The sequence below is a fragment of the Opisthorchis viverrini genome, assembly GCF_000715545.1.
Source record: "Opisthorchis viverrini unplaced genomic scaffold opera_v5_260, whole genome shotgun sequence".
Taxonomy (NCBI): domain Eukaryota; kingdom Metazoa; phylum Platyhelminthes; class Trematoda; order Opisthorchiida; family Opisthorchiidae; genus Opisthorchis; species Opisthorchis viverrini.
In genome coordinates this window covers 449,711-474,190 of record NW_008751918.1, presented here as the reverse complement: position 1 = coordinate 474,190, position 24,480 = coordinate 449,711, and the positions used below count along the sequence as shown (strand labels likewise).

The window sequence follows — 24,480 nt, the reverse complement described above, 5'->3', positions numbered from 1 at the left end:
TTTCTCACCGTAATCATCGGAGTGGTAAGGAGGCCAAAAGCAAAGAACTCCAGAAAAATTATGATTGCAGCATGGTATACAGTTGGGGTTGAAAGACACGTCTTTTTCTGTACGCATTACAGGTGAGAATAACACAGCTGTACGTACCTCCTGAGCTGGCTCATCTGCTAAGGCTAATCGTCTCCTCGATGTCATTAGTCTACATCAACGCTAGGCCAATATACTGGGTCTGCGGATAGCCTGAGATTGGGCAACCTCCAACAGTGAAATTGTCAACAAAACAGCTGTATCAAAGGAGGAAAACGAACGATCAGTTGAACAAATGTGAATTGATCCGACATAATCTTACAACACACTATTAGAGCAATATTGTGGGACACGGCAGTTGAAAAGTGTAATGGATCATTCGCTTATTTGTCACCCAGTGGTTTTTGCGGTTAGCTGGAACCGTTCAAATACCCATCATGAAAGAGGGTCAAGAATAAAGAGAATCCGTCCGATTGTAGTAGAGTCGCTCGATGAGTTTAGCAAACCCTGTTGTGAATTTTTCGTCAGCATCACAGCACTTCTGTGCAGTGGAAGAGAGAGGTGCAACTGGAATTAAGCCAGTTTAATTGCGTGTCTCTAAGAGATAGAGTCAAACGGAAACGGAATTTGACAGCTATTAATGGGCATGGATGGCTATGCGCCTAGAAGTGTCTAGGAGTGTATAACTGCCGTAGCTCAGTTGTTAACAAGTGTTGCACCTTTGTTGACTCCGTTCCCCATGTCGCCTTGCGGTTTGACGATGTGCCACTTCGACAAACAGACACAGCAGCTGCAATCCGATTACCTGTTACACCCACTTACGTATTCTTTTTTCACAACCACCTCTAATCCCTATCATATGCTCTCGGAATACCTACCTCCAAGCTTACGCAATCGAATCCAGCGTGGTACTGTTCGTATGTACGTAGTTAATGGTGACATGGACCCAAGAAAACGTATGACAGAAGGAGATGAGTGATGGAGAATGTATATTGCCGCAATGGTGAATATAAAGCACCTCATTATAAAGGCTAGTTCCAACATCTGAAGACAAGTTCTGCGCGCCATGTAAGCCAGCATAGGCCGCTTCTCAATAATGTGTGAGGAGCTGATGGATACCGAATATGAACGCCATGGAATCCCGTCTGCACCCTGAAAATGCAGTCTAATACAATACACACGAGATGGACTCTCTGGAATAACATGAGGAAAAGAGTTATGCATGGTATAGTTAAGTGAAACGGGATTGCATAAGGGGTTAGTGGTATTTTCATGCCCTTTTCCCCTCAAATAATATATGCTTCATGAAGCATGCTTCACCTGAAGCTGGTTCTTATTAAAGGCATCCGATCTATTTAACTGAAAAATTTGCGGATAGGAAACCTGTTTCTATGAGTGGTCTATATATGAATGGATTTATAGATGGAGGTGGCTGCGTCCGTGCGGTTTAACCATGAACAAAGCGCGCGCCTTCGGGGCTTCGTCTATAATACACTCACTCACTATAACGCGGTCACCATGCTTCTATAGCCCACGCGGTGTTTGTAGCAGACATGGAAGTTTCAAACAGTACATCGGTGATGAAGTTGAAAAGGGAGAGGGTGTGAGAGGGTGCTACCATGTTCGACACCACAAGACTTGGTGAACTCAAGAATCGCTAGTACTTGCTACTGTGTATTGCTTCCGAAGATGGTGGTGATGGCAACCTCGGAAGAAAGCCCATTTAAGTCAGTCCACTCCAGCATACGTCAACAGAAAACCGATTGAACACGATGCAGTTGGGCTGACAACTGGCCAGTTACGGAGGATTCTATGACTTTCGGAAGAAAAAAGATGGCCGTCCAGTGGTTAGTGGGGGAGAATCTTGTGTCTTTTCAATAGGAGCTATGAAACTCTGTTTTCACTAAGCCAAGACAGAACCCACACTACACTTACGGAATTATTGGGGCAAAGAACCCATGAATCCATTCGCCAAAAAGCAGGCTTGAGCGGGTTTGGTCGATGATTCCCACTGTATACTTCCCGAAAGTCATCCACTTTAGGATAGTGTGGAATTGACCGGAGACGGAAGCATACTGTATTAGCAAGGCAACGTAATATGTTACAAGGTTTGTTCAGTACCTTTACTAATTAATTTTGGAGACATACGATACCTGACTTCCACAAACTGTCTAAATTCCTTTTTAGAGTTTGTGGTCATTCATGCGCGGGGTGAAAAGAAATGTGGATCACAAAACCTACGACACCCGCGCTCAATCACGCTTTATATAACGAATATTAGTCCTTCGTGCCGGTGGGGTCTGGCGAAGGTTAATCAATGAATTTGGTGAACCACACGCTCTGGTTACAAGTCGCAACAGCCGGAGGAACAATACAGTGGCTACATGCGATACAAGCACTGACGGAAGGCAACCCAACGTCTGTTGATCAGCTGGTTGAGCTCAGGAAGCAATCGTTCGGAATTAACACGATTAAGTAGAACAGGTGACATGAGCAGAGAATCGTTCACATAAACACATACGAATAGCAACGGTAATAATAGTTCAATTACGACATCCTTTTGCATACAATGAGATTCAAAAGAGTAAGGTTACACGTAAAGTTGTATCTGAGCCGCATGGTAGATGTATTACGTCACAGCACATGCAGTGTCGACCAGAACTCCAACCAATTCCTCAAAAAGGCTGGGAACGAGAGCAAAGCACAGAAATGAACTTTTCATACATAAAACGAGTCAAAGTCCTGATCACCAGCTCCACGTTGGACATAATGAGAACAACGATGAACGAGGCGACGAGGCCGCAGAGAAATTGGAGCTCAATATTGTGGCATAGAATATGCAGACCAGTGGACCATAAACAAAGCTGAAGCACATTGAGTTGAAACGGGAAAAGTAGCGAAATCGTCCTGCTGTGTGAGAACGCATCAGAAACGAGTCGTGATCTGCTGCTGCTAGATTAACGTCGGACTGTTGACGATTGAGATCATTTTCAGCATGAACTGTATGCAGGTTTACATCGATTCAAGTTACTACAGCATTTGAACTTGATAATGCAAGATGAATAGGTTAGTTGAGGTTGAACAGGGAGTAGTGAATTAAGGATGAACAAGCGGATACAGTAATGTTATTGGCCATGAGGTCTTGGTATGATTGTCTGACCATTGGTGATGACACTAACCAGTGGAGTGGAGTCGGTGGAACCACAAACTCGCAGACATTGTGATTCAATACAGCTGACACCTGCTGATGCATAATCAGGCCGCGGCTGTGGCCTGAAGCGAAAGCCTTCTCCATCTCCCGGGCTTTCGAAATCTACCAGCGTCCTCTGTGGTTCTTCAAACTCCTGATTATCCTGTTTGTGGGAACTGTGCATACCATCATAGTCGCTAGTTTCTGGTATGGTCTTTCAGGCAGCAATGAGATATGCTGATATCGACAATATTCGGCGTTCCTTTAGTCGAATCAGATGGCTTTGATAAAGATTTCTGAGAGCTGAAAGCATAGCATCTTTAACTCGCTTCCATTCAACATCCAAGCAGCCTTCATTATCCGCATGAGTGTGCTTCCCAGCTGGATCAGCTCCACACTCTTCAGCCACTGAAACTTGTCGAAGTTGATCAATGAAACTGATCTCTTTGGCACGCGAAATGCTGACGGAAAACGAAGTGATAGCCGGGCCCGTGATATGGCATCATTAGTTGCCACAAGCTGCCTACCTCAGAAGGAACGACAACCCTTAACTGAGGCTCTCCATCGGCAGCTGATAGCCACATGGTCCAACTGAATCCACGAATGCCTTGTGGTAGGTGGCCTCCAAGTAATTCGGTGTGAGCACTTGTGTTGGAAGTTCGTATTGGCCAGGAATAGACGATGATCTGCAAACAACTAAAGCACCGGCCCCCCCATTACCCGTACGCTGAGTGTCGACTTCAAATCTACCACTTAATTGTGCTTCTTCCGGGCTTATTCGTTCAACGTGGGCATTTACATCACCCCGGACCACTATATCCGTCCCTCTGTTTGACCGGCGCAACCACGACAGATCATGAAAAAACCATCCTGAGTGATCATCATCATCTTCATCGACAGCATGACATCAATGCTCAACACCGATGCTTCGCTGTCGTACAACCATGATTTACTTGAAAGCCTTATTGTGAAGAAAAGAATAAAGGTTGACAGACGAGGGATTTAGTGCTAGCTTACTACAATCATTCCGAGGTGCCTACACCATCATACACTCATTCGGGCAATCTGCATAGAAACTGACAGCAAGATCGCTACCGACATCGGTTGGCAGCCATATATTGCGGCGTCTCCAACCAGGCGCAGTAAGGATCACGGAGTCTCCTTCTGGAAGGCGAGTGGCACCGACAGCACCCAAACGTTTCGTAATCCCCTTCACACCATTATGCCATGTCAAGGGTTGGCCACCTCTCTGCTTACGCCACTCTGAGTTGGGCATGGAAAACAGCACTCTCTTCGGCAAACGATGGTTTGGCATACGCAACACATGTCCAAACCAACGCAGCTTCTGGTGCTGGACACATTCTTCAATGGAAGCATCCGTTGCACAACCGAAAACTCGCTTTCTAACGGCCTTGTCACGGATACGCCGACGGCAACCTACACGAGCTATGGTTCTGAGACAAAGATTATCAAACACCTGAAGACGTCTCAGTTCCGCTGTCCGAACAGGCAAGTCTCATAGCAATACAACAAAACAGCCCACATTGTAGCTTGATACACGCGTCCCTTAAGATTCAGTGATACACAACTCCGACGCCATAGGTATCTCAAATTAGCAAACGCGACCCGAGCCTTGCAGATTCGTTCATTGACATCATTCGTCACATTACAGTTGGAACTAATACAACTTCCAAGATACGTGAAACGCTCCACAACTTGGAGTGATTCTCCCTGGATGGTAAATGGCTTGTTCAGTGACTGCGCGTCCACGAGCATGACCTTACACTGTGTGGGTGCAAAGTGCATACCAAAAGACAGGATGACTTTGGTCAGTTCATCCAAGAACTATTGCGCCTTCTCCTCCTCGAACATGAGAACGATGTCGTCTGCATATTCCAGATCGACAGGGTTTTTGTCACAGGCTATTTGAACACCGGGGTTTTGGAGACCTTCCAGCGTTCGTTTCATGATTTTATCGATCACAAGGTTAAACAGGAATGGGGAGAGTGGGCACCCCTGACGGACACCACTTTGTGTACGGAAGCTTTTGGATAATTCGCAAGTCCGAAAGTCTGGGAATACGAAGTGCTTATTATGTTCACGAACTTCCGGGACATTCCTTGGTGGACAAGCTTATCAAGCAGAACAGACCGGTTCATCGAGTCAAATGCAAATTGGAAATCCAGAAACACTAGAATTGTGGGTAGCTTGTACGTATGGCGTTGTTGTAGCACCTGACGAAGTGTGAATATTTTGTCAACGCAACTCCTACCAGGCCGGAATCCCGCTTGCTGCTCTCGAGTCAGTGCCTCACGAGCCACCGTAAGGCAACGAAGCACAAGCGACGCCAACAGCCTCGTTACGACTGGGGTCAAGCTGATTCCTCTTTGGTTACCACACTCACTACAAGCTCCTTTTTTGAGGATGGGCACTATCACCTACTCTCACCCGTTGTCTGAAGCAGATTCCATTTCCCAAATGCAAATGAACAGATCAGACAAGCGCTGACTGAGGACTTCAACTCAACTTTGGACAATGCGGGTGGGAGGTCATCGGGACAAGAGACTCGGTGGCGATAAAGAGAACATATGCAATTATAAACCTCCGAGGTCGTTGGCGGTTCCACGTTCACCGTCCGGGGTCCTACATCACCTATGGGTTCCAGATTGGTGCCAGCTGGTGGCCATGACAATTGCTGTTCGAAGTATTCGACACAGCGGTTGAGGCGTTCTTGTTTATTCGAGATAGTCACTCCCTTTCGATCACTCACAGGTGGTTTCCGGGGCCCCGTCGCACAGATTGACTGAAATAATCTTCGGGCATTACCGGCTTTCTGGGCTTCTTCCATTTCCTTGGCCTTCCGTGTCCATCACACTTCATGGTCGGTTTGCACGCTCCCGTTCACCTGACGTCTGATAACTCGTCACATCAGACTGAATGGTCGCGTTCAACCACTACCTGGGAAGTTGTGGGTTGGAGCCCCTCTGGATTTTCGTTAGATGCGCACATTGATGCACCGTAATGGGAATAAAACAGTTGTAAGCTTTTCAGCATAGATTGGTTTCACTCATAAGACGAAATCTCCATTGAAAAGATCCGGCGTCAGTCAAACTGGGCGACCTTCTGACACAGCAGAAGCTAAACATGCCCTTTAGATTTATCCACGTAAGCTTTGCAGGCGTCACACGCAGAAATGAAAAGAGAGTGAGAAGACGAAGGCGGATGGGGTAACTGACAACTCTAAGGGTGACCGTCTTTATTCGCCAATCGGAGACAGGTGGCCAGATTTTGAACGACGAGAAAAAAGTACGACATTAACGAGAAAATGCACAAAGTAAGTTGCACAAGTGGCGGTGTCTGAGGAGGATGCCAATTGCCACCACCCTAGTCTCACTTCATCGTTGATGAGATAATGATGGTCTCTGGAACTAGATGTTCATACTTCTGCAAAGAGACCTTATAGAGCCGGAATATATAGCCGGAAACCGTTATCATTTTTGCGAAGCAGGAAGAATCGCAAGCGTTACTGAAAAGGGATCACAGAGATCCCATCCTTCTGCATTTAAGTCGTGCCTACAAAGTGTAGTTGTACCTTGGATGCAGTCTACGAACGTGTCTATAACCACTGAAAGAAATGTTTTGTACCATCTTACATATCGCACCAGCTGCTCTGGCTCTGAAGGCGTTCGGAGACATGAAGCCAATAAACGAATGGGAATAGAGTCCCCTAACCTGTACAACCTGTGGCACCCAAAAGTCTTATCACGGGGTTTCTAAGGGCTAAAATACGGGTGGAGTTGCAGTACGTTTGAGAACTTTGTCACTGCGGACTGAGGATTCTAGTTCTCCCATGGCATTTGAACGGCATGGCTAGAGCCGGTTCGGACCAGGGAATTCACAATGATAAGGACACAGATACATATCAGGTACATGCATTCGGCATTCAAGCCACGATGGCACGGTTGTGCTGCACATGCCAGCTCATCAATCCTAATTAGTTTGGGATGGTGAAAAACCTAGAGGGACAAAATGTTGGTGCTGTATGTGAGACCAACCTTCCGAGATGGAGCCTAAGAAACCCTTCTCGAGCTTGGTCAAGGACGGAGGATAGTGATGCCTAAACAACGTCCATGGACGTCATGTCGATTTTTAACCTGAGCGTTTGATTTAAAGTTGATGTGACAAGTCGGGCGTGTGACATTGATTTTACTAATTTCTTTAGACAAAACGACGTCGTTGTGCGGAAGCAAAACCCCAAGGCTACACACCGTTGTTCAGGTCATTGACGACGACAGCGCTGACAATTGTGGCGAGTATAGGCCACTGTCAAACACATCACTGAGTATAAAACGAGGATCCTCAATCCATTCTAAAGCGAGGAATCTTCTTGAACAATAATTTCGGTTGTGACTCCACAGGGACTGGCAGTGCTCCGTTAAAGGTACTCTGGAAGCTGTCAGTCATTTCACGTTACTTGCTCCGAATTGTATCCTAACGTCACTCCGAAATTGGCACCATTGTTCCATGCTGTGCACCGGGGTAGAACTTTTCCTTGTTCCCCGGATTGGGCTACTGCTACCGCGTAGTGCGCAGCGTGTCCCAAATGCACTGAGATATAGATATTTAAGCTATTCGCCACCCAAAATAGTAACCGACCAACCTTGATGGAACACATTGCTACGGTTTTGGAGTGGCGGCTACAAAAAGGGTACTGATCAGTTAAAGGGAAACAAGCTCCTCAGTACAGTGCACGCTCGACGTCATCCAAAATCGGGCTCACTTGAAGTGCATGGACGGTACCACCATTTCCAGAGTTTCTTCGAGTCTGACAATTACCATCCAGTGCAACTGATTCATTTTTAACGCTGTATCTCACGAAAGTTTCGGAGACACCTGAAATCCACTAGTCCTGTGGTTCGCAATCACCCAGCCACGAATCACCCGCCTAAAGGGCCAGTAAATGTGAAAAAGTCACCTGAAAGGCGCAGTTTGGAGTAGGATAGTGGTCGCAGTGTGATACAGATCAGTACATAACGTAGCGATCTCCAGTGGTGGAGTCACAGGAACTTGAAAACAGGCTACCACATACTCTTCGGCAGGTCAGGCTGAAGCGGCTTAAAACGTGCCTCGCTAGCAGTCTTCTGTCCAAAAGCTGGACCCATCCCAACGCTGTTCCTACGCTTGTCCTGCAAAACAAAGGGTCAGAAGCAAGTGATTCTGGGGGCTTTGATCATCATGACCAACGGTGTGATGGTATGCGCCAGACCTAGCCACAGAGACAAAGGTGCCACAACAATCGAACTTTGTACATATTGATTCTGTATCTCCGGTTGGTCCGAAATACGACGCTAAGATCTCCAGCCGGTTTTCAGTTTTGTTTTCGAGGCACGGCAGCGAAGCATTGGTGTTGAACACTAATGTGCTGTCGGTGGTGTTTTGGAAGTAAACTTACACCGCTGGTATCAAACAGGGTTGGAATTCAGGAGTAAAGCTTTGGTTACGTTTATACGAAGCTTGCCCGTGAAGTAAGCTCATGGGAGCTTCATGAAGTCAACATTTTGAAGGAAGGAATAAGCCCCCTGTATCGAAACTCAGCAACATCCTGATGTCAGTAGCTCCTTCAGGGTCTGGAAACTGGGAAAAAAGGTGTGAAGTCTTGGTGTCACGAGTTTCAATGATTAAATTTCCGTTACCTGAGAAGAGACGATTTACAAGCAAACAAGTCACCAGTTTTGCGCGAGGTTCATGAGATTCGACGCTGGTGGTACCTGCCATATTCATGCGGAGTCAATTAGATCTGCAGACAGCAATCTGCCTTGGAATTTTTTATTTCTTACAGCAGTCTGCGGCCTCAGGTGCTAGCGCTTTGTTCGCGGTGAACCAGGAATGCAAGGGAACCACAGCCGCATAACGGACTAGTCTAACCGATGTAGTCCGAACATAAACAGTCGGTCTAGCTTGAAAATCAACTAGTGGACCTTGCCACCACCAACTCGATGTTCTCACCAGACCTGCGTAATGAATCGGAGACACCATGTTAGGGAAGAACGCTCACGGAAATCGTTCACCACGCGTAGTTGCACACTGCTAGAGCCAGGAACCTACCGCGCATGTGATTGGTCAGAATTTCAGGCCTCTGTCGGCCTGTCACCAGGCCTGGCTCTGATTGGCCTAAGGGTGGACACAGCAGTCAAAATTGATCCAGTGTCCGCAGGGTGCTGATTGTCAATGGCGCATCCAGAAGGCCTTTGAATTTTCAGAATGTTGTCACCGCATATAATACATATAGACAAACACATTATAGAGGTGTTGTTGACCTGGTTTTGCGCGTTATGCAATTTGCGAACTTTTGGTCGTCCTTTTGACAAGAGCACAAGGCTGGACATTTCGGACCGAGGACTGAGCCGATACATTACAGTTACTGCACGCCGAAGGCCAAGCAATGCACTTTTGATGTTCTTCACATGGTTTCGATATCAAGATGACCTCATAAATCCTATGGTTTGGAAAAAGCCTCCGTACCTCTTTGGATTCCGGAAGAGATTTACCCATTCGGCAGCCCACTGAGGTTCACGTAGCCCACAGAGAGATTAATCTATATGTCACATAGATCACCTGGCCTGCAAGTATGGGTTTGGTCCCGCCTGGCCTTTTAGTGGCACGTTACGACTATGCAGTGTCTTTAGGGCACCGAAACAAATTTGCCGAGTTTAGTTAAGCAGTTCGTATTCCCAGAGGGTATGGACTGAGGGTGGCGATTTTGTCAGTGAGCGAACGCCGCCGGAGGGCTTGGGCACCAGGGCCGTTGTCAACCACAAAAAACAAGCAGCTCAGACGAAAGTAGATGGCAAACGCTCCTTCCCAAACGAACGAGTACCTAGCGTTATCCAACCCGAGACCGTTGGCTGCGAAGGTCGCCGAACACTGTGATGTAGCATACAAGACTGCCACGGTGTCTCTAGTGGGCGGGCGCATGATGGAGATTAGTCTCATTATCTGGAGATAATTCTCCAGAAAAAACACGCCAACAAACCTGGCACAGTTTCTCCTTGGCGGTGTCCTCCGCGGGCCCGACCACGGATCATCCCACGCAGAGTGGTTAAGCTGAAATGGAAGCAAGTAAGCGTTTTGGTTTATAGTCCCCTTTCCTCCCCATCTGACGCACAGAATATCTTGGAGTGGGTTGTCGGCGCTCAAGAAGCTTGCCCAAAGATCAAGAACACTTTGGAGGATAGTCTTTTAGAGGTGCGAAAGATGAGTCAAAAATACTGGAAGAAGCACGAAACGGGCTCCAGCTTGGTGCCCGTTCAGTCGACGTCAAAGCTTCAGCTAAACAGATAATAGTTAAAGCCTATTTTGCTCTAAAAAACACGCAAATGCAAACAACAGAGACTTCGGATTACAGCTCCTTCTACCCGCCGTACACCCCTCTACTACCAAAAGCAGCGCTGCTCCTAAGGGAGAAAGCATCCCGAGGGCACAGTGCCCGAAATACGCAGAGCTATCATCGCTTATTTCCGCAGCAGACGACGAAGACGCAACAGTGTACTCAACACTCAATCACAGATTCTGGGCTGGATTGGGTCATATGTGCGGTGAAGCCTACCAAAAAATCAACCACAAGCATTGACATCAACATTGAAGAATGTTGTCCGAACTCTATGGACACTTGAAAAATTGAATTACCAGTTTTCAGCTCCACTGCACCAAGAGATTTCTCGTTGACCAGGCGTTAGTTAAGGCTTCACTGGGCCGTATTAAGGAATGTGTGCTAACCTTTGATTTCATCCACTAGTAGCAGAGCTACGTCTTTTTGGCTCGTGCCTTCTTGGTCGATGGCAGACACTGAACGACAAGTATAAAACAGATCCGGGTAACCTGGACAAAACCCTCGATGCGGTGTATTACTCCATGGATGAATGAACCCATCCGCTCCTGTGTTCCGCGCTAAACGAAGATTTCAGCTGCGCGAAATCCACCAAGTGAAACCTACATTAATAGTCATTCTCCCGTTTGTGGATTGGTCTGCTGCTGATAAAATTGGAGAGACACCACCCTGTGTTGCGGGGTGATGGACCGATAGGTCGTTTTGGTTTTGAATCCATATGGTGCTTTCACTAACCAGTAAAACATCGTTTGTGTTTTTTCTCAGATATTTCGCATTACGTTTTTCATGCTAGCTACAAAAGACGCACCACTATTACAGAAAAAGACCAGTTGTATGCCTTTTAGATCATAGGCTTTGTTGCTTGAATGCAAGAAAGTTTGGCAGGGGGCAAACAGTCCTGTCGGCTCCAGAGATCAAACTGATTGGATTCAGGCAGTTTATTCTTAAACGCTCTCAGCCGATGACTTTAACAATCTGTGAGAATAAACTGAAGCCTTCCCTACTTTTTGAACCCACTCGCCCTCCCCAATCTGTTTGTTCAGACCTCTGTTCGTCCTTTATCAAATCAACCCTGCTATGCTGGTTGGTTTCTGTGAGATTGTGAGCTTATTTTATCCCAATGTTGTTGGGGCATCGAGGACATTCGAAGAAATTGAGATTAACTGCCTTGTGTATACGTGCACACTCCATACTTGTCGCCTAAAAGGGTTTAACGATAATTTTCTGTAAAGTAAGTAGTTACAGTTGTACAAAATTTGTCACAATCAGGCGTCTCGAAAACTCCTCATTAACGGCGGAATATTTCGTAGAAACTTTGCCTCACAGGTGAATTCAAAGAATATTTGAAGATGGATCTTTTTGTCTCGTTGAATAAAACCTGTAAATCGCGATCGGCAAAAGAATGACAGACTCCAGCTCAAACAAGTAAATAAAAAGTTTTTAGTCCATGTTAACAAACTCTCCTCATTGGTACGTTCATATTTTTCTTATTTACACTGACGCAGAAGTTGCCCATGGTTGCTTGTTTGATTGAGCAAAATATCGAGGCCACCTGCAAAATGCCAGATCGTATTCGCGGATTCACCAATTGATACAACGCATTCAGTATTTTGCCCAAGTTTCCTGGATCGGTTTTACACCTGTCGTTCAGTGGCTGCCATCGACCTAAAAGGTACAAACACATACATTGTGCAAACCGGCAACCAGCCAGGGCGAATGAATTACGGTTATACGGTGCGTTTGGAACAGCTACTGACGAAATTTAGGCAAGCGCATGCAGTAGGTTATTTGTGTCCGGATAAGTGGCCAAAAGTTTGACTCCTCCACAACTCCAGCGGTGTAGAACAAGCACTGAAATTGTGTACGTGTATTGTTTGATTGAATTTATTCGTGCTACATGCTAGTGAACGATATCCAGGTGCAGCCTAGAACTAAACCTAATTTTCATGCTTTCTTATTTACCAATCGATTTACTAATGAGGACTGCACACTGTTCACCAGCACGAAGAAGTTCAGACTAACTTCTGTTAACGGATTCCGGTTCACCTAATGGCATACGCAGCACAATGCTATGAAAATGCCCCGACTGAGCAGTTTACACTCAATAATGGTAAGAAGAAGCCAGTTTAGAACGCTCCTGTGGTTCACCTGTCGGTAAACGCTAGAAAAAGCCTGAAAGTAAATTATAACTACATGTTAGGCTAGAGACATATGTAATGGAAATAAGTTTTTGCGCGGACTGCTTCCGTTGCGGTCTAGCTTCATTCATCCTTCCCATTGTCTCTAATGGTGGCAGGTTTGAAGACAGAAAAAACTGTCCTGGTTAAGGGGATTCGCTTTTGTAACCACTTTTCCTCTTTGCTCGTTTAACGGTAGCTTCCTGGTCTCAGAGCGCTTTTGTAAGCGCCGGTGAGGTTTTGCTAGGGAGCAATCAACTTTTGACATTAAAAATGTGTCAGGCGAAGCCAACAGGTAGCAGGGTCTGATGAGTTTTGAAGATGAACGGAAAACCGGTGTTTTCATACAAACACACCATATAAGGGTCGAAAAGCAAATTAAGGTTTTGTCGGCCAGTGTGCGTATCTGGGAGATAAGTAGACGCTAATGGCCTACCATAGTTGACAAATCGTCCAAAGTTTTCTGAAGCTGCCGTCAGCTGTTTAAAAGCTTTGGCTGGTGCGCATTCTTGGCTAGTCCCACCAGAATCCATGAAGAACGCTTGTAAGTGACCGTGTCGCCAAAACCAGACACAATTGTTGCACTCGGAGTATGTGTGATAAATTTCGGCGGCCGCGAAATGTCTCTGTTCCGCAGAATTGAGAACAAGTCGTCCTTTTGACAAGAGCACAAGGCTGGACATTTCGGACCGAGGACTGAGCCGATACATTACAGTTACTGCACGCCGAAGGCCAAGCAATGCACTTTTGATGTTCTTCACATGGTTTCGATATCAAGATGACCTCATAAATCCTATGGTTTGGAAAAAGCCTCCGTACCTCTTTGGATTCCGGAAGAGATTTACCCATTCGGCAGCCCACTGAGGTTCACGTAGCCCACAGAGAGATTAATCTATATGTCACATAGATCACCTGGCCTGCAAGTATGGGTTTGGTCCCGCCTGGCCTTTTAGTGGCACGTTACGACTATGCAGTGTCTTTAGGGCACCGAAACAAATTTGCCGAGTTTAGTTAAGCAGTTCGTATTCCCAGAGGGTATGGACTGAGGGTGGCGATTTTGTCAGTGAGCGAACGCCGCCGGAGGGCTTGGGCACCAGGGCCGTTGTCAACCACAAAAAACAAGCAGCTCAGACGAAAGTAGATGGCAAACGCTCCTTCCCAAACGAACGAGTACCTAGCGTTATCCAACCCGAGACCGTTGGCTGCGAAGGTCGCCGAACACTGTGATGTAGCATACAAGACTGCCACGGTGTCTCTAGTGGGCGGGCGCATGATGGAGATTAGTCTCATTATCTGGAGATAATTCTCCAGAAAAAACACGCCAACGAACCTGGCACAGTTTCTCCTTGGCGGTGTCCTCCGCGGGCCCGACCACGGATCATCCCACGCAGAGTGGTTAAGCTGAAATGGAAGCAAGTAAGCGTTTTGGTTTATAGTCCCCTTTCCTCCCCATCTGACGCACAGAATATCTTGGAGTGGGTTGTCGGCGCTCAAGAAGCTTGCCCAAAGATCAAGAACACTTTGGAGGATAGTCTTTTAGAGGTGCGAAAGATGAGTCAAAAATACTGGAAGAAGCACGAAACGGGCTCCAGCTTGGTGCCCGTTCAGTCGACGTCAAAGCTTCAGCTAAACAGATAATAGTTAAAGCCTATTTTGCTCTAAAAAACACGCAAATGCAAACAACAGAGACTTCGGATTACAGCTCCTTCTAACCGCCGTACACCCCTCTACTACCAAAAGCAGCGCTGCTCCTAAGGGAGAAAGCATCCCGAGGGCACAGTGCCCGAAATACGCAGAGCTATCATCGCTTATTTCCGCAGCAGACGACGAAGACGCAACAATGTTCTCCACACCCAATCACAGATTCTGGGCTGGATTGGGTCATATGTGCGGTGAAGCCTACCAAAAAATCAACCACAAGCATTGACATCGACATTGAAGAATGTTGTCCGAACTCTATAGACACTGAAAAATTGAAATTACCAGTTTTCAGCTCCACTGCACCAAGAGATTTCTCGTTGACCAGGCGTTAGTTAAGGCTTCACTGGGCCGTATTAAGCACTGTGTGCTAACCTTTGATTTCATCCACTAGTAGCAGAGCTACGCCTTTTTGGCTCGTGCCTTCTTGGTCGATGGCAGACACTGAACGACAAGTATAAAACAGATCCGGGTAACCTGGACAAAACCCTCGATGCGGTGTATTACTCCATGGATGAATGAACCCATCCGCTCCTGTGTTCCGCGCTAAACGAAGATTTTAGCTGCGCGAAATCCACCAAGTGAAACCTACATTAATAGTCATTCTCCCGTTTGTGGATTGGTCTGCTGCTGATAAAATTGGAGAGACACCACCCTGTGTTGCGGGGTGATGGACCGATAGGTCGTTTTGGTTTTGAATCCATATGGTGCTTTCACTAACCAGTAAAACATCGTTTGTGTTTTTTCTCAGATATTTCGCATTACGTTTTTCATGCTAGCTACAAAAGACGCACCACTATTACAGAAAAAGACCAGTTGTATGCCTTTTAGATCATAGGCTTTGTTGCTTGAATGCAAGAAAGTTTGGCAGGGGGCAAACAGTCCTGTCGGCTCCAGAGATCAAACTGATTGGATTCAGGCAGTTTATTCTTAAACGCTCTCAGCCGATGACTTTAACAATCTGTGAGAATAAACTGAAGCCTTCCCTACTTTTTGAACCCACTCGCCCTCCCCAATCTGTTTGTTCAGACCTCTGTTCGTCCTTTATTAAATCAACCCTGCTATGCTGGTTGGTTTCTGTGAGATTGTGAGCTTATTTTATCCCAATGTTGTTGGGGCATCGAGGACATTCGAAGAAATTGAGATTAACTGCCTTGTGTATACGTGCACACTCCATACTTGTCGCCTAAAAGGGTTTAACGATAATTTTCTGTAAAGTAAGTAGTTACAGTTGTACAAAATTTGTCACAATCAGGCGTCTCGAAAACTCCTCATTAACGGCGGAATATTTCGTAGAAACTTTGCCTCACAGGTGAATTCAAAGAATATTTGAAGATGGATCTTTTTGTCTCGTTGAATAAAACCTGTAAATCGCGATCGGCAAAAGAATGACAGACTCCAGCTCAAACAAGTAAATAAAAAGTTTTTAGTCCATGTTAACAAACTCTCCTCATTGGTACGTTCATATTTTTCTTATTTACACTGACGCAGAATTTGCCCATGGTTGCTTGTTTGATTGAGCAAAATATCGAGGCCACCTGCAAAATGCCAGATCGTATTCGCGGATTCACCAATTGATACAACGCATTCAGTATTTTGCCCAAGTTTCCTGGATCGGTTTTACACCTGTCGTTCAGTGGCTGCCATCGACCTAAAAGGTACAAACACATACATTGTGCAAACCGGCAACCAGCCAGGGCGAATGAATTACGGTTATACGGTGCGTTTGGAACAGCTACTGACGAAATTTAGGCAAGCGCATGCAGTAGGTTATTTGTGTCCGGATAAGTGGCCAAAAGTTTGACTCCTCCACAACTCCAGCGGTGTAGAACAAGCACTGAAATTGTGTACGTGTATTGTTTGATTGAATTTATTCGTGCTACATGCTAGTGAACGATATCCAGGTGCAGCCTAGAACTAAACCTAATTTTCATGCTTTCTTATTTACCAATCGATTTACTAATGAGGACTGCACACTGTTCACCAGCACGAAGAAGTTCAGACTAACTTCTGTTAACGGATTCCGGTTCACCTAATGGCATACGCAGCACAATGCTATGAAAATGCCCCGACTGAGCAGTTTACACTCAATAATGGTAAGAAGAAGCCAGTTTAGAACGCTCCTGTGGTTCACCTGTCGGTAAACGCTAGAAAAAGCCTGAAAGTAAATTATAACTACATGTTAGGCTAGAGACATATGTAATGGAAATAAGTTTTTGCGCGGACTGCTTCCGTTGCGGTCTAGCTTCATTCATCCTTCCCATTGTCTCTAATGGTGGCAGGTTTGAAGACAGAAAAAACTGTCCTGGTTAAGGGGATTCGCTTTTGTAACCACTTTTCCTCTTTGCTCGTTTAACGGTAGCTTCCTGGTCTCAGAGCGCTTTTGTAAGCGCCGGTGAGGTTTTGCTAGGGAGCAATCAACTTTTGACATTAAAAATGTGTCAGGCGAAGCCAACAGGTAGCAGGGTCTGATGAGTTTTGAAGATGAACGGAAAACCGGTGTTTTCATACAAACACACCATATAAGGGTCGAAAAGCAAATTAAGGTTTTGTCGGCCAGTGTGCGTATCTGGGAGATAAGTAGACGCTAATGGCCTACCATAGTTGACAAATCGTCCAAAGTTTTCTGAAGCTGCCGTCAGCTGTTTAAAAGCTTTGGCTGGTGCGCATTCTTGGCTAGTCCCACCAGAATCCATGAAGAACGCTTGTAAGTGACCGTGTCGCCAAAACCAGACACAATTGTTGCACTCGGAGTATGTGTGATAAATTTCGGCGGCCGCGAAATGTCTCTGTTCCGCAGAATTGAGAACAATAGACAAGCCTCAAGAATTTTTGGCCTTCCCGGTGGCAATGTGGCAGGCCAACAATTCCCTGAAAGCGTCTGATGTCCGCAAAAGAGAGGTGTAAATGTTTTCTGGGGCATATGATTGAGGAACCACCCGGTGGCCGACACCGTCTCACCGGGACATTGTGTCTTTCATTTTAATCAGCAAACGCCTGGCAATCTGTAGGAGTCATCGTGCTACTGTCGCGTCCTGCTCTAAACTCTAAAAGACGAAGGTCCAATTTTGGGTGAAGTGAACCAATCTGGAAAACGTCACATCTACAATATTGTGGACAAGGATGCCCGTGAACGGCCGAATAGTTCGTCTAGCATACGTTGCCTATCATCCACATCCCAGCCCAATATCGGTGTTTTACGCGGCTTTGGCCGACCCACATACAGAAAGCAGCTAGAGCAACATACTGTATCAGGTCACTACCGTAAATTTAAAGGGCCTTTAACCCACAACCCATCCTAGAAGGAAAATAATGGTGGCCCGTAAACAATTGTACAAATGATCACTCACGTCCACATGCACAGCGCGCCTCCGGGGTATTTTGCTTCTTGCCTTCGTCTTTGCAACTATGCCTTGGGAAGCCAGTCCCATAAACAGTTCTGGTATTGGAACTTTGTAGGTGCCGCTTAAGTCCACACTGATAACACAGCTAAGATGTCTAGCATCTACACCACGCTTCTCGAACTTTTTGGTATTAAAGACTTGACTACCAACCGTTCTCAAGTTCCCGATTTTGACCACGCCAAACTCGACTTTTTGTGAAGATGGATGAATGGTTATCTTCACTGCACACCTTGTTACTTCCCCGACGATGGCAGTGGAACACCTGGCTATAGTCGCCTATTTTGTGTCCACTGAACGCCGATTCACAATGGTGGACATTTATTTCCACGAAAACGACCTTCGTCCTCTCACCAGAATCAACTGCTAATGCACGAAAGTTTTGTTCATCTTTAGTGCGGTGACTCATAAAGGTTCACTAGGATTTCCTCGATTCCGGACATGTATGATTTGGCAACATTCACATTCTGATTAATGGCCCCACGTGGCATTCCGAACTTGTCAGGATTCTCACCAGTCGGCTGATTTCTTGTGTAAGGTGGAAGTAGATGAGCGACTTTCATCCAATTGGTCCTTACCCTCAAACCTACAAGCAAAGGTTTTGCAGCATCCGGTTCTTGGGTGCACACCATAAATTTTCCTAAAACCACAGTTTGAACGAAGCACAGAATTTCAGAACACGACGGTATTCGTTGAGAAACTTAAAACCACTTCAGACATTGAAGGTTTTGCCAAATTTGACCAGATTGACCCAAGGTTCAATCTGTGCGCTCAATTTGTATTTATAGAGCTGACGTAAATCAACGTGATTTCTCTGTAAATGCGCCTTGTAGAAGTTGGCAAGCTTATTGACAAACAGGAACCTCTATTTTGTTTGCTTGCAAGGTTTTATCTCCTTCAATGTATTAACTCCTTGATGGTTACTCCCTATTACCTGAAGCACAACTACCAAATGAGTAAGTTTACTTTCGACAGATCCTTCTTAAACAGACTCCTGATATGCGTTGAAATAAAGGAATGCTACGCGATATTGTATTACAGGACTACGTCATCAAAGGTCCGACACTACGTGGTGAAATTTGGGAACGTTCTGACTACTGTAGCCGTCTGTATAAATACCTATCCACATTGCTAAGTGGATCAATGTTAGGGCTTATCTCCGTTAAGTAGATGACGTGCCGTTTGTTCTCGCAAAACTCCGCGCGTGACCGTACACCGGTGGTTGAGTCTGCCCTGGCCCCTTGTGGTTTCCTGCAGGCGAAAAACAGCTTTAATTCGATGTTTTCCAGAAGTCGCAAAAGTTGACGCCACGCTGCTGCCACGTTGTGGTTGTTGGGCCCGTATGTTGCCATGATCCTGCGAGCTGCACTAATCGAAATGCATTTTGTAGGGTTGAACCATTCCAGGATGGGTAACGCACGGCAACCAGCCTATGGTATTTTTGTTACGCCTTTTGGTACATGTTTGCTTGCTAGAAATTGACGCTAATGGAACTTGGTGTACTTAATGAAAAAATATCGGATACTTAATGCAAGTTTTCTGACGTTTAACCTGCTGTCATAGAATTCAAGTATTAGCCTATCCAGCCAATTCTCAGATTACTGGTGGAAACAAGTTAGCTTTTATGACTTTGGGATTTATGATGGTCCATCTCTTTTACCTCGCTCACATTTTTAGTTGAGATTGATATTTAACTGATTATATGTTCCTTATTTCACAGCTATCGTAGCGTAAACGTGGTTTCCGGAGAAATCAAGCCAAAGTAATTGGCCAGTAGTTTCGTACCGGGCCATTCTATAAATAGAATTATATTTCACCGGCGGTGGTTCCATCATTTTCAGGCATATGCATGTCAGATGGCTTTCGTTTGCCGGTCGAAGAAAGTGACAGCGTATAAAATAACTTGTTGCGATCATGTTGATTGAGGAACGATCGGAATAGGGAGATATGGAGACAGCGCATAGGGCACAACAAACAGCGGAGACGGAATTTTATTGGTGGCAGAAAATGAGGTTTGGGAAATCCAGGCGAGAGTTTCATCGAGTTAGAATGATCTCGTCATATGGGCGGCTGGAGCCGGGTGAAAAATTTGTTCGTAGCTCAAATTATGTGCTCGAAAGGGCGAAAGATTGCGTTCGAGATTCTGAAGAAACTAGTTGCGGGAGTGCCATCACACTGGGTATGTTGGTGCCATGCCATCACTGTGCTGACATAGTTCGGTTTATGGGTAGCCCCGTTACGGCCATTAAGGATGCCTCAACCGGAAAGGGGATAGACATTCCCATGGCAGACCGATCTGAGTTAGGCAAGGAGATTGAGACAGACGTGCTTAAGTTATTGCGTGGTCACGGACAACTTCCCTTCTGTTTTAGGAACACGTGAGTGTGTACCGGGACCAGCCAGATTGAATGAATAACAGTTGTACGGGGCGCCTCCGCGACTACAACTGAAGTTTGAAGCTTGAGAAGCGGAGTGCGAAAGAAGTAGGACGAGCGCGGTAGCGTCTGGTGAATGCGAAAGGCATCAAATAAAACGGTGTCAGTGTATAAGAAAACCAAAAGTGGGTGGCAGTAAGCTAAACGAACCCAAAAACGATAGATTCGTTTTCTCTCCTAAAAACCGAGTACTAGCTGATAGCAGGCGCTTAACTTTGGGAAGGTAAGGACTTTCTCGCCAAGGTAGCTAGCAGAGGCCAGCCGTCGGACTAGTTCGAACAGGCAATTACATGGTGGTGGTTTGAAGCTTAGGGGCCTCCGTTGTGCAAAGAACGGGTCACGGTGAACAGAGACAGTAGACGAGTAATGAGTGGTCGGACAAAAGCTCCCGAGATAATGGACAAGAACCGTAGTTTAACTGAGATCTACTACGTCAGCTTGACAGGAAGGTAAGAGTATGGTTTACCAGTCACAGAGTTACAGCTTCAGCCCCAAGAGACGAAAGATGCATGGCAAGAACAGCCATTGGGCGCTAGCTGTGACGGCTGGTGTTCAGGAATAATAGAGAATTGACATTTTATATGCGTATGATCGTTTCAGAGAACAAGAGGAGAGGACGTGTATCATGTCTAAATGATGAAGTCGACTTGGGGTGGTGCGACACAACTAAGACGAAGGTTGCAGCCCCTTGCGCGTCGGAGTTAGCCGTGAGCCTGGCGCAGTACCTACAGGCTACCCGTTGCATATATCTTAAATCGAAGGGACAGCTGTCATTTGCTCACATTTCTTGGTAATGCCAGGTAAGTGACAACGGGAACAAATCCAATCCAGCAACAGACAAACAACAACGGTACTCTTTTATGGTTCTCCTGAATTAAATTCCAGGCTCAGAACCACGGGTGATGAGCGATGGATCCTTGCTACTGGAGGAGTAGCGAGTATACGAGGACACCGTGATGCAACCTAAATGGGTGACCCTCCCTGCAGGGCGTACCCGTCCATTACACGAGGTTTTCACCCTTCGTGTATGCTACCATACCTGTAGGGTGACAAGAAGCCGGGTAGTCATGAGTGTGGTTTGCGCATTAGTGAATATCCCCAGCTATCAGAAGTTTCATTTGGTCGGATTAAAAGCCAGGTCACTAAAAATGTTCATTCATTTCGAACAAGCAAACAACAAACAGCCGCTGGAAAGGGCAATTCGCGGAGGCAAGTGAAACGACAATTACCTCTTAGAGTATGGGATTAGAATGGAGGTTCCCAGAGCCTATGTGCTATGGCTTAACAGGGATGAAGCACTGATGTGAACCACCATGTCAAGTAGAGGCGAACCACCGTGTTATGTGTGTCTGTGAATGAGTGTGCTGTAGCACCAAACAAGTATTTTCTACATAACGCATCGTCAGATCCACCGTTTGATAAGGGTACGCTACGCGTGATCAAAATGGTTCCCAACAGCGAGATACTAAGGCTTCGGTTTGCCATGGTTAGTTGGATCCGGTCAAAGCGAAGCATCGGACACTGCATAGAGCGGTCAGAGCTATTCAGGGATTGGATCAGGCTTGAAGGAAGTGCGAATGAGTTGACCTGGTACGGAATCTTAAGGCAGGATGTAAGGAAACACAACCAGGTCGGCGGAGATGGGTATGAAAACAATTACGGCGACATGCGCTAAACACAATGCAACACAATAATGCTTCAGAGAGCCGATAGAGATGTAGTCGCAGGAAGTGAACGTCTGCGTAAGAGGTAATGTGGTGATTTGTAGATAAGAAAACCTGGGAGGGTAGTCGTCCCACTTGAAGTTTGATGGAACGGGGTTCAAGCCGGTGATTATACATGCTTGGATCTAGTAATGGGAAGTTGGGATGAGAGCGTGAATTAGAGGGACTTAGGGCCTATTTCAAGGTGTATGTTGCAAGCTGTGGCGCGGGAAGTCGCCCATCCCTCCCAATAGAATGACCTTTCGAACGCTCACATGAGATCATAAGATACGGATATGGGTGAACTTGTTCCATAATTTGGAATACAGGTAAAAGAAAGTTTTGTCCAAAACAGTTCGGCAGGTCGACAATGGGAGCAAAACTCCAGAGTTGCCGATATTATGGGGAGAGCGGTGTTGATTCCTTTCTTCTACCTTTTATATTGTACAACGCAACTCCCCTTTTTTGTTATTTTGGTCTGTGCCTATACCACCCTTGTTGTTTTTGACCTGAACATAAACCGTTCTTTGACCTTGTCATCGGACGTGTCGTTTAAGTTCACACGTGGTTTCGCCAGCTTGTAAACAAGTGGCTCCGAGTCGGCGTGGACTTTGAGACCCGTCAGGAATTAGCGGTTCCTAAACCGGTGTATAGGAGCCGGCATAGTCCCACGATTTGAGGTTTGTAAAGCCTTATCATTTTATTATTGTACTTATAATACCGCATATGTAGATAAACCTCCATTTGAAAGAATTGGCTTTTGGGGTTTTGCGTGTAACTCGACGTGGTTCAACAGGTTGCTGGAATCAATCTATAGTACTCAAATCAGGAAATCAAATCTCAAGTACCCGGTGGATCTCAGACGTTCAGCTCAATTGGAATCTGGAACTTTGTAAACAATATGCCCAGAACGAGAAGCAGCAAGTCGTTCGAAATTATGTCCAACCCGGAGCTTGCTAACGCTATGAACCATATTTCTGATAGCGCTGTTGATCGTGAAATTTGCATTTATCAGCCTCCTTTATTTAGTCGACATTCTCCCCCTAAACCTAGCGTAGGTGGTAGTATAAGGTCCATCAGGCACGTGGGTAGACAGAGAAGCAGGTTAGAGAATGAGATACTGGAGGAAGAGCTTGCAATAGAGATGAAGGAACTGGATATTCGAAGGCGGAAGTTAGCGTCCCGCAAGCAGATGCTGTTGTCTTGCGACTGCTTTGATGAGGAAAACTCGATATGCGGTGACTGTGAACTTGGATTTCCATCCAGTGAACCGAAGGCCGAGAGATTCGTGGCGAAATTTAATTCAGAGGAAACGGAACGCACGAATTTATCTACTAATCGGCCGAGAAAAGGCGACGCGGCCGGGACTCGAACCGCAGCGCGCGAAATGGACGCCAAGCGCGTTGACCACTATACCACAACGCCAGGATTCGGTCTACCGAAAATAGAAATAGATAAGTTCAGCGGAAATCCGATAGAATTCTGGAAGTCTATGAAAGCGTTCGAGATGAGCGTAGCTGATCGGCTGCTTGACGACAGCAATAAATTGATGTACCTTCTTCATTATTGCTGCGGGGAAGCCAAGGAGGCCATTGAAAACTGCTTGTTCCTCCCTGGAAAGATAGGCTACCAAAGAGCCATGGATACCCTTAAGACGCAGAGCTGATCGGCTGACGACAGCAATAAATTGATGTACCTTCTTCATTATTGCTGCGGGGAAGCCAAGGAGGCCATTGAAAACTGCTTGTTCCTTCCTGGAAAGATAGGCTACCAAAGAGCCATGGATACCCTTAAGACGCAGTTCGGAAGGCCACACGACATTGCACAGTCGTTCATGAACGACCTTCTGACTGGAGGGCCCATTGCTCCCGGAGACGTCGATGCCTTACGAAGGCTGATAAGGTAAACTGTGATCTCGCATTAAGACAGATGCATTACATGGCCGATTTGAACTGATCAACCAGTCTCAAGCGTATAGTGGAACGTCTACCTTGGCGTTTGCAAGAAAAGTGGGCTGAGGCGGCAGACGACATACTGCGTTCGGGATCAGAGCTGGAGTTTGATCATTTAGTATCCTTTCTTAACAGAAGTGTATCCATCGCTTCAAACTGTTACGGTGTTATCGCCAGCACAAGAAGATATGCTAATCAGATAGACAAAGTGGGCTTAGAACGCCCGCCCAGAAAGGCCCGCATCAACGTCGTAATTGTGAAAGCGAGTGTGACTTGTCCTCACTGTTCCCAGACTCATAGCCTCTCAGACTGTGAAGTGGTTGGCATCCTACCCCAGGTCAAGAAACTGACTATACTGAGAGGCCTCAAGTTATGCTTCAATTTCCTGGAGCCTAACCATAGAGCATTTGAATGCCGCGTCCCTACACGTTGCGACGTATCGAATTGCAACCAGCGACATCACCGTCTGCTTCACGACACACAGCGGATGGTTGTTAAGACAACAAAGGC

General features: G+C 46.1%; 4 protein-coding genes across 4 annotated transcripts in view; 2 read left to right on the top strand and 2 right to left on the bottom strand.

Annotated features, from left to right (window-relative positions):
* The window catches only part of T265_09195 (hypothetical protein), a gene marked incomplete at both ends in the record, with an annotated part of 29,670 nt that extends 29,475 nt beyond the window's left edge, over window positions 1-195 (bottom strand). The window contains 2 exons of the mRNA XM_009175207.1: window positions 9-107; window positions 148-195. Of these exons, the coding sequence (XP_009173471.1) occupies window positions 9-107; window positions 148-195 (147 nt within the window). The remainder of the gene's footprint in view (window positions 1-8; window positions 108-147) is intronic.
* A 2,456-nt stretch (window positions 196-2,651) lies between these two features.
* T265_09194 (hypothetical protein) lies at window positions 2,652-2,861 on the top strand (the record flags this gene model as incomplete). The annotated part of the gene is made up of 1 exon (XM_009175206.1): window positions 2,652-2,861. A coding segment is annotated over one exon (210 nt), but the record flags the coding sequence as incomplete, so codon positions are not given.
* A 13,705-nt stretch (window positions 2,862-16,566) lies between these two features.
* Window positions 16,567-24,480, bottom strand: part of T265_09193 (hypothetical protein) — a gene marked incomplete at both ends in the record, with an annotated part of 39,302 nt that continues 31,388 nt past the window's right edge. The window contains 2 exons of the mRNA XM_009175205.1: window positions 16,567-16,626; window positions 23,574-23,902. Coding sequence (XP_009173469.1) covers window positions 16,567-16,626; window positions 23,574-23,902 — 389 coding nt within the window. The remainder of the gene's footprint in view (window positions 16,627-23,573; window positions 23,903-24,480) is intronic.
* Window positions 23,124-24,480, top strand: part of T265_09192 (hypothetical protein) — a gene marked incomplete at both ends in the record, with an annotated part of 63,978 nt that continues 62,621 nt past the window's right edge. Inside the window, one exon of the mRNA XM_009175204.1 lies at window positions 23,124-23,569. Coding sequence (XP_009173468.1) covers window positions 23,163-23,569 — 407 coding nt within the window. The remainder of the gene's footprint in view (window positions 23,570-24,480) is intronic.